Raw genomic sequence first — 10,515 nt, 5'->3', positions numbered from 1 at the left:
CGTAGATTCAACGGTTTGGGAGTTATTGGCAAAAAACGAAAATTTCGCAAAATCTGAAGGGGTACCCCTTGGAAAAATCTCGGAAAAATCGAAAATTTTTTTTTGTCGTTTATTATTAGCAATGTTCCTCCGACGTCTGATTTCTTTTTAAAAAATGCGTTTCTAAAGCGCATAAACTTTTGGGATTGACTGTATAGCCAATACATACTTAAACACTAATTACAACTTTTATACCAGGTGACCGCGTAATTTTTACTCTTCACATGAGAATTTAAAGACAAGCAGTTGATTTTGTCTTAACGTTTCATAAAATCGTTCACTGGGTTCCTCTCATTAGAATTCATCTAGCAAACGTTTGAAAGATATTTGTCCTACTATAGTATGTATAAAATCGGTCACAACGAGTAGCAAATTTTTGCTCACTGAAACTAGGAAGAGAGGGTCCCTTTCTCGGACACAGGAATGCCAAAAGGGTTAGCGAAAAACGACTGGCGGGGGACTCGAGCTGCGTTAGCCGACCAATACATTTTGAACAGGGAGTTCGGGAAGTCGATAGGATCCTGTTCCACCTACAGTCTGTCCCACAGACCCTGAACCCCATGTTTCGCCGATATTTAAACAGACCGACTTTGTTATTACATCAGCAGATACGCTTTCGAACCAGCGGATTTATTTACAGTATGTAGAAATTCAAACGTGACGCTTGAGCGTAACATGAAAATTCACTTCCAAAAAATATTATAACGCAACCGATAGAATTATTTTATTACTTTGAAGAGATGCAAGCGTAATTTCGATTGCAATCGGTAGAACAATAATTTTTAAATACATGATTATACATGATTCTTCAAGATCATTTCTCTGCGTCGGCCTGTACGGCTGACCCGGCCCAATTAGCTTCTAGCAGAGGTAAAGGGTCCAGCGACTACCTTGACAGCCGACGATCTTCTTCCTCTATTTTTTCCCTTTCACGCAGTTTCATTTTTCTTCTTCCCCGTTCCACGAGGTTCTCTCAGGGACAACGGTCCTGATAGGGGACGCCGTTTACGCGACCCGCAATTTTTTCTCCTTTCGCGCGCTTAACATAATACCCTCGACAATTTTCGTGACGAGTGAAAAGAGGGGAATTTGATATACCGTGTGAGCGTGGTTAAAATTGTTGGAACGTAGACGAGAATTCTCTCCACGATTTCGTTCGTCCTCCTTAATCCTTCGTCCTCTCAATTATCACGATTCATGGCCAAGATTTGATACAGTAAGTTCTGTTTAATTCGTCTGGTATACACGCGACGATTCAACGCCGTTTCAATTCGTTCTTTTACTTTAATTAGGCCGGCGCCGTGCCAAAAATTGGCCATTAACTCGCGACCGTAAACCTCGTTCCAAGGAGCAGTAAAATGGACTGGAATTTGCTGCGACTCGTGAACGAAATTAGCCAAGTGTCCAAATTACTTTGCTTTAACGCCGGTTTTTAAGATACACGATCGAGCATACGTTTCCGGTTGCGTAGAATTTTCTCAGCCAGTTTTCATATTTCAATCGGAGACGGAACACGGTGGGAAATAAAACTGGCCTTCGACGATATCTTGGCAAGAGCTGTTGAGCGTAGGTGGCCGAGCCAGAATTTGCAGGTACCGGTCGTCCTTTTGTTTTCCGTTCTCTTTCATGCGACCCGTGGCCGAGACACTTGTTTTTACGGCGGCCGAGCGCGAAACTGGACGTGCTCTCGAACCCGGTGAGTAATGTTAGCCGCAATGCACCTCTTCGTTTGGTGAGTGAACGCTATTACAAAAGCGGCCGTATAATTCCGACAGTATAATGGGAACGCTCGTAACGCCTAATGAACGCTACGCCAGATCGATTTTATTACCCAGCGTCGCGTTTGTTCATTCGCCCGTTAATCGACGATAATTGGCTCGACGACAAAACGTTCATTTTCATTTACAATACTTACTATGAAAACTGTCGATTGATCGTTAGTCACATGACATCGTAATAGTTCATCTGTCGCTCGAGCAATTCGACACTGGGTCTACGAACGACGGTTCCACGCAGACGTACACACGGTTTTTGGGGAACTATTCGACACGGTATAATCAAGCGTTACACGATGAACTAAATGCGTCGACGTGTAACGATATACCGTTGCCACGAAACAAACGACGGACACAATGAACGAACCGTATTAGTACGCAGGGCGCGATCCATAGAATTCGCGAGCCGAGTCGTGCCAGTAGATTACAATAGGTACGATGCATTATTATCTTGAAACCGCGTACCTCTCGGAACAATCGCGTAGACGCGTTTACTTGGCTAGTTGGAACATCCACGATTATTATCGACCGACGCGAGATCCATCGTTATCGTTCTCCGGGGAGAACGTCGTCTTCGGCGACGGGATGATTCGCGAAAGGATGCTCAAAGGGAAATAACGATGGTAGGTCTCATCGGTCCAAGTAAAATTGCGACGACAGGGACTGAGAGAAGGATCACCCTTTCATCGGTATATAGAAAAAAGAGAACCCTTGCAATCGGTTTCTTTGTCTCGGGCAACGGGCAACAATGCCACTGGCTCGTCTCCATTTCTTCCCTTTTGTCGCGGTGAAAATATTGTGGACAGCCTCGATACGACGTCCGTTCATTTCTTGAGAGAGAGAGACTGATGATCAGTGTTTTCTCTAAACGAAAACTGCCTCTCAAGTTTCCTCAGGGATCGAGACGGAAGAATATCAGGGACGAAGTTAATTTGCAGAAGTCCTTGGGCGACCGGTCGCAATCAGAAATTCATCAGTCCCCGAGCTCCGATGGATTTAAGAACGGTTTCGAGTCGTCGTGGATTTGACAAATCGTTTCCTCCCATCACCGCTACCGAATTATTTCCTCGTTTTCGCGATAACTCCGCCTGTATCGTGTTTTCGTGAGATTTATCATCCGCGTCCAATCTTCGAATCGTTTAAGAAGCCGATCGACGATTTGTTACGAGCGTCTCGAAAAATGAATCGAACTGCGAGCGATCTATTTCATCGAGTAAAAGTATTGTTTCATTTTTGGCTGGCTCGAAAGATAGAATCATCGGGGCAAGGTTTTATTGGAACAGACTTCGTCCAAAGGGTTCTTGCTCCTTTTTGGGCTCGCTTTCTTACCTGTTGACGGACCCCGAGGAGCGGGATCTCGATTCTTCTCGAACAAAGTTAGCTCATATTTAAAAACCGAATATCTGACAATAATTTTACTGAAACATTGAAAACTGACGAGGCCAAAAGCGACTTTCTACGGTGGATCGTTCGCGTCTAAGAAAGACAGGTGGAATCGGGCGATCGATCCTCCGGGATCCTCCGATTTGGAACGGGACGAGAGTAGTGTGGTCGATGGTCATGTACTTCAGCTTTCAATTAAGCGGCTTCGTCGTAACGAAGCTCGTTTATTAGCCGATTCTCGAGGATTCGTGGATCGCCGCGGTTCGAGTGATACCCGTTTCTGACTTACAGCTACGTCCTTGCCGATCCTAATGCGATTGTGTCACGAGAGGATCGAGTCGCATCGATCGATGCCACGTCGGTCGTGAACTTCAAACGGTATCACAAAATTCAAGGAACATAGAAAGGCAATTTAATCAACGTATGACATTGAGAATCTCTGATTTTGAATAAAGTCCGAACTGAATTCGGCGAGGTCACCGAGTTCCGACTAAAATCTGCAGGTGCACACCGGGAGATGGTAAAGTTCGAATCGTTGCCGGATCGTACGAGATGTTCGAGGCTCGAGGGCCAGGGGCAGTTCTAAACCGTAATTTTACGAGGCATCATAATTCCAGCCATCTCCTTTTGGCACGTTCCCAAGAACCGCCGCGCCGGCTAGATGCTCGCGAGGATAAACCGGCTGATGCCCGAGGTTCGCGCTCCTCCTTTTCGAACAGGACCTATCCCCCGCTCGAAATCGAGTAATTGGACACCGAAGTCGAGCCGTGTAATGAAGAGATTACGCAGGTGAGAGATAAGCACCGAGAAATCGCGAGTCGAATTTTTTCGCTGCGAAATTCGCACCGTGAAACGAATTTTGATGACAGTGCACGCTTCTCCCTGCCACGATTTCTCGTACGAGATTCGAGGCGTACACATAATGATGATCCGCGTATGTACTAATGAAGAACACCGAGGCCGGCCGTCTGGAAGCAATGATAACTTTCACGAGGTCGGCGTACCTCTGCGTTCCCGTGCAAATTGCACGATATCGAGCATGATTCATAACTCTTATTTCGTGGCTGTTAGCACCCTGCCAGCATTGTCCACGGTAATTACACTGCATCCTGGGGAACAGCAAGAACGGATCGGTTTCCCCTCTCGCAATCGTGAAAATTACACGTCTTGTCAGTCGAACGCTCGAATTACGTGTGCACGTGTTCAACGGGCCACGAAAATCATACCTCCGATTACGCGTTTGCGTCAAACGCACCACAGACGAAAACGCGACTCTTAATTGCGTTCGATGAACGGGACAGAAACATGTAGTTTTGCACAATCGCTTTTATCAGGCAGAACTGGAGTCTCGATCGACGTAATTCGACATAGTTTTGAAAAACGAATGTAATCAGGAGAAATAACAGTGAATCGCACCGTTATTTCGTCTTGTACTCAGTGAAACGTGCGACTATCTATTACATCTCTTAGTTTCCGACTCGACATACACATGCATAAATTGCATTCGATTCACTGTACGATTAAACATGCACGTGTAACCACTAAAGTCCACTGATCGCACGTAATCATCGGACGATTTAATCCATAATTAATACATGCATAAATCATCCACTCTATGATTAAATCCATACATTTACGAATTGATTTAACCTATGAATAAATCACGTCCGATTCCCCGTACGTGAAACATTTATTATATTTCATTTACGAATCGAATCGATCGCGTTCGATTCGATGAACCTTGGAGGCGAGCGTCGGTGAATCACGGCGTTAAAACTGAAGTTTCGGTGCCGACGGAGGATCTCGAGCGTTGTTAATAGGTCATTACGCTCGCGTAATGGAGATCGATAATTAATTGACCCGGACCGCACCGCGCGGCCGTGTTAATTGACTCTTGAATATTTATGATTAACGAATTGGCGGCGGTGCCGATCGCTCGATTCTCAGTCGGCGGTCTTCTTAGCTCCGTTCGCCGCTCGATCGCGCCGAACCGAACTTCGATTTCTTCCTTTCGATCACTGACGCACGCACGTTCTCATGCATTAAAATCAACGAGTACAAAAGTGATCTACGTAATGCATTAAATGCAATGTATTAAAGTACGAATAGGACGAAATGAAATACGTCGGATTTGACGCTTGTTCGTGGAACATTTTTGATACTCAATTTGCGGGCTCGTACAATTGCTCGGCAAACATATTTACAATTAATCGACACGGTCTCTCATTGCACGTACCAATGTTTGCCCGATCGATCCCGTTCAAAGGGAGACGCTAATGAATCGAAGCCACGTTCTCCTCGTTATCCGGCAGCGGGCCCGAAACTCGTCAACATCGCGGCACGTTTTCAGTCGGCCACGCGAAAGTTGGATACGCCAGGACCGCAAATTGCCCGCTCCGGCCGGAATAGAATCTAGATAAAAGATAGTAGGAGAGGAGGGAACCGAACGTATACGCGATGGGATCGTACACAATCCCGGGGCTCATTAGTGGCCGGGCGATATGCACCGAAACTATCGCAAAAATTGGCAGGGTATGCGCACGCGAAAGTGCATCGCACTATCTGATCACTCGTTGCTTGCTCGACCGATCGCGTTTCGACTCGTTTAGTTGACTATTAATAATAGACTGCTGACTTGCGTTTCTATGCGAATCGAACGGATTCAGACCAGAGAGAAATCGTATTTCACTCATTATTGCAAGAGATGCTCGTATTTCATGCTTTGTAAATTAGATATAAAACTGTTTCAACGTAGCGAACGCAATTTCATTGAATAATATGGAGATCGAAGAATTGCCATCTTAATTCATTCGATCCTCTAAATGAAGATGAGATTCATAGATAGATTTAACGAGCAAAGAGCATATTATAAGTGGCTTAATGAACTATCCCTGGCGAATCGTTGTCAAATTCGGTAGCAGCGTCTAAAACGGGTCTCAGGGGATCGGTGTAATTGTTCTAACCTCGGCAAGGGTCTCTGGATCGTACGGTGGAAGTTGTCGCCTGTAACGAAGCCGCGGTTCTGTAGGAGGTCCTCGTTAGAAGCGTTCTGGAAGCAGGGTCGCTCGCTTTACATATTCATGTCGTTCCGAATCCCTTCTCGGTTCGATGCGAATTTCGCAGTCGCTCTGCCGGACGCTTGCGAGCTCGGCACCCACCTGCTCTGGAAAGCTGAAAGATGCTGGCCACGTCGTTGTGACCCGCGGACCGACAAACCGTAAACTTTTGATCCCTAGAGGGATTCTCAGTTGGAATATATATTCGATTCGGTCGAGTCAATTCGGCCTGTTCGCGATTAATTATGTACCGAGATAACTGTGTTACACTTAGCAAAATCACTTTTCCCTCGTATTTGCCAACGGAGAATAACAATTATGTGACCTTTGTGTTCATCTCCCACCTTCTCAACCCAATTTGTCTGTTCCATTTCAATTAATTATCGACAATGGTTTCAAGTGGCCATTCTTAGAATTGAGAATTTGGTCAACGATCGTGAAATAAAAATGCCAACAATCGTTTTCATTCATTTATCAATCAAAATTTAACCATTTTTACAATAGATTAGTGCACTTAAAATTGAGGATTGGCTATTCGGTCTAGGGTCGTGGAACAGAAATGCCAATTTCCATTCATTTATTAATCAGCCCTTTTTACGATGATTTGCTGGAAAAAATAATTGGCGAAACGGATGCCATGTTCGGTCCATCGTGCTTTCAGCAATTTATATCTGAGCCGGGGAAGATCGTCGCTTGGACCATTAGAACGGGCGAACGCGCCGCCTCGCATTGTTCTCTGATCAATAGCAGCCAGGCATCGCACCATTTTTCACCGAAATATTATGTCTTCCGTATCGATGACTAGTAAGTTCTGCGTTCTCTCTTTTTCGTCCTATTCGATTCGACCCGATTCTCGGGCAACGTTCCAAACCATTGAACGACGCCCACTCGCACGCCGATGCCGCAGAAAAACGCGTTCATTCACGTTTCGACGACGACCGTTCAAGGTGCACCCGACCGCTTTTTGCTCGCCGTGTTACTGCGACAGTCGAACCACTGCGTACGAACGTCCAGTGTTGGATCGACTCGATCCCCTGGTGAATGACTTTATCAGACTTTCGATTCCCTTATCATTATAAACACGTCGATCAATTATTTAACGATCGCGATCTGATTGCACAGGTAACGAAACCCGAGATAGACAAACTGAATCATTTCAATTTTGCCGTTTATTTAATTCAGTCTTTCATTCCGTTCGATACGTTTACGAGGTAAACTCTTTCCCTAAATAAGAAATAAAATTCATCGGCAGACGCGTCTAGCGTCTGATCACATGATTTTGATAAACTATCGCATATAATAATTTTTAAGAGCATGGAAAAATGCAATGAGTTTCGGCCGGGCGATCGCGGCTGACCGAGCGTGCGTACGTACCACTGGTTCCCGGGCTAGTGATACAAACCGATATAAATCAGCCGCGAAAGTAGCGGCATCGCGTCGCGCGACTAATTCATAGAATTTCAGACAGCCGGTCAGATTTATAGGGTCGAAGCCGGGAGCGTGTTCGCATGTAAATACCGTGAGAGCTGCTGCGAAATAATTTATCGAACAACGAGGAGGAGCCGCGTGACGGTTCGTTGCGACGATCTCTATAAATCTCGCGTCCATGGGAGAGAGCATCGACTGGTGCATCCACCGCGTTCCACTTTCGTCAAACGCGTCGTCGTCTGATCGTTCCAGTTACCGATCTACATCGAAACGCGAACGTATGGCTTCTGAATTTCTAAAATTCGATCGATCTCGTTTTACGAACGAAACGCCGTCATCCATTTCGACATAAAATTTCGTCACCGCTCGGTCCGTTTCTGTTTTATTTGAAACGTGACGAGACGGTGACGAATGCTGGTTCGGCGTGACGACGGCGTAACTGTCTAGGCCGGGAGGCCTTGACGTAACAAGTTGCGGGACAAGTTCGCGGTGAAACTCGTCCCGGCGTTCACGCAAGAATCAAAGTCTGGGTCAATGTAGTCGGCGAGCGACCAGTTTCCTCGAGTCTCGTGCCATGTAACGTCGCGCCGGTGGCTCGCGTGCCGCCACCGCCGCCGCGCTGGGTTCCGTTGCGTTTGATTTATCGTGGAAAACGTGGCCGCGCGGCTTGTAATTAGCTTGCGGTTTCTTGGTCGGTTAATTGCCGGTGGTAGAGCCCGGTGATTGATTCGTACCGGCTGGACACGTGATTCCGTAGGGAAATGGGACGTGAATGGATTCACGCAGTCGTTTTAACGTCCATGTATTACGCTTCTTACGGCGTCTCGTCTTATTTAATGCGTAGTGTTGACAATCAAGATAGAACAACGAATGTTGCTTAGAACTAAATAATATTTGTTGATTCCATGGACGTTAATCTATAAGAATATCAGTTTTATCATATGAAATAATTAATTAGATTACAAATTCTGATAAAGTATTTCTTGTTCTGTTTCAGGTCGTCGGTGCTTCTTATACTCGTCATAGGATTGTGTCTCCGCGAATCTTTCGCGAAACACGTGAGTATAGCACCGTGCATCGTTTCATACGGTTTTTTGACGTTGAGACTAAAGACCGAATTCCTTTCGATTTTATTGGTCTGTCGCGACGCGATGGCTCGAGTTTCCCAGGCATACCGGATCGAACCTAAACGAATGCAATTTAAATCGCGGAAATCTGTGCTATAAAATATTTACTCGGACACCCGTGGGGTTTTACTATGTGTAATAAAGGCAGGAAGTCGAGTATTAAAACGTCGTCGAGAGGCGTGCTTAATACTCGAGTCGATGAGATGTAACATTCGTTTTTGAAATTGAATAAATTAGACTCCGAGCCCAGTTGTCGCACAATTATTTATATTGTAATGTTAAAAGAATGTGTATAAATAAAGAATCCCAATGATTTCTCCTCCTCCTTCTCCATCCTAGAACACTTCTGAGGCGAAGAAGTGACGAGACAACGAACCGTATAATCATGACATGAACGTTCGGAGCTGCGAACCGACGTATCTTCGATGAAAGAGTCGTGGGACGATGGTAGAGGAAGGAAAAAAACAAGGGACACGATGGTTTTGTTCCCAGCGTACTTACCCGCACCTCGCATTCGTCTTGCACCGGGGAACGATTCACCGTAGGAAGGAATAACTCAGGATCGTGTTACCCCTTTGGCCCTTTTGTGCGACGCGACGCTTTGAACCCTGTTTCTTTAACGATGTTCTTACGATGACGATGACTGGTAGCTTCGCGGTTTTCGCTGCCAGTAATTCATGATTCATTTATTTCCACGGATACTTTATGTGAAACGAACGATCGGACGGCAGAGCCGTTTTCTAAATCTACAACGCTTCGCTTTCGAGTCAAATATGTTTTTATCAGTGTCGCCCATCTCGACGTTTCCTGATTTGTTTCTCTCTCAGAGGTGGATTCATGATGCAAATGAATAATATCAAATGAACTGTTTAATTAATCAGTATACACACATCTATAATCTATAATACAAATCTTTAATACACACTAACGCTGTAACAGCGTGCGAATTGTCGATTGCTTATAAAGAGGCAGGCGTTCAATTTCCATCTGGAAAGAATAGCCGGAAATCCGGTAGCAGGACAGACAGGAGCGGGTAAAACGCATCTGTTTTCGAAATCGTATCCGACTCGGCCTGTGTCACGAGCTCGTCACGCGTGCCGACGTCCGTAACCGACGCGACGGGAAATTACGTTCATAAATCCGTGCGCGAAAAAAGCTAGGCACGTCTCACCGACGCGGCAAATGAGATTATCAAACGTTCAGACCGACTTTATCGCCGATTTGTTCGTGAACGCGGACCTCCCTCGTCTCGTCGTTCGGTAACGTCCACTAATGATCCGAGTCAAGTGCTCGTTACGGTAAAGAAGGCATCCTGGAAATCTCCTTCCGAATATTTTCGATGAATCACTCTTTGGAACGTAAATCGTCCAACGAGGCGAGTATTCGGTCGAACATAAAATATGTTTCCCAGGCGTTTCGTATCAAGCAGATCAGCAGTCAGTAATTCAATGAGACTTAACACTAGAACTATCGGCGATCGACGTACACCCACTTCTACTGAAGGGGTCAAAATTACTTGTTTTCCAAATTAACAAGACGTACAAAATTTTAGGAGACAAAATGTACTGAAAATTAATAATGATTATGAGAAATTCCAAACAAGTCATTTTGACCTCCCTTGGTACATCTAGTGTTAAGGATGTATTGGCTATACAGTCAATCCCAAAAGTTTATGTATCTTAGAAAAACGCATTTATTATAATTAAA

General features: G+C 45.3%; 1 protein-coding gene across 8 annotated transcripts in view; it reads left to right on the top strand.

Moving 5' to 3' along the window:
* Ppn (proteoglycan-like sulfated glycoprotein papilin) overlaps positions 1-10,515 on the top strand; it is an 85,076-nt gene that overhangs the window by 45,629 nt on the left and 28,932 nt on the right. For 3 of the 8 annotated variants that reach the window (XM_026818573.1, XM_026818577.1, XM_026818572.1), the window contains exons 1-2: positions 3,621-3,986; positions 8,679-8,739. In XM_026818573.1, coding sequence (XP_026674374.1) covers positions 3,859-3,986; positions 8,679-8,739 — 189 coding nt within the window. In that variant the 5' untranslated portion in view covers positions 3,621-3,858. Of the gene's footprint in view, positions 1-3,619; positions 3,987-8,678; positions 8,740-10,515 lie in introns of those variants that run through there. The other 5 variants (XR_003389907.1, XM_026818579.1, XM_026818575.1 and 2 more) reach the window with 3 other exon arrangements.

Source organism: Ceratina calcarata, unplaced genomic scaffold (genome assembly GCF_001652005.2).
Source record: "Ceratina calcarata isolate Rehan_Ccalc_2016 unplaced genomic scaffold, ASM165200v1 scaffold8, whole genome shotgun sequence".
Classification (NCBI taxonomy): Eukaryota; Metazoa; Arthropoda; class Insecta; order Hymenoptera; family Apidae; genus Ceratina; species Ceratina calcarata.
This window is presented reverse-complemented; position numbering and strand designations above follow the sequence as displayed.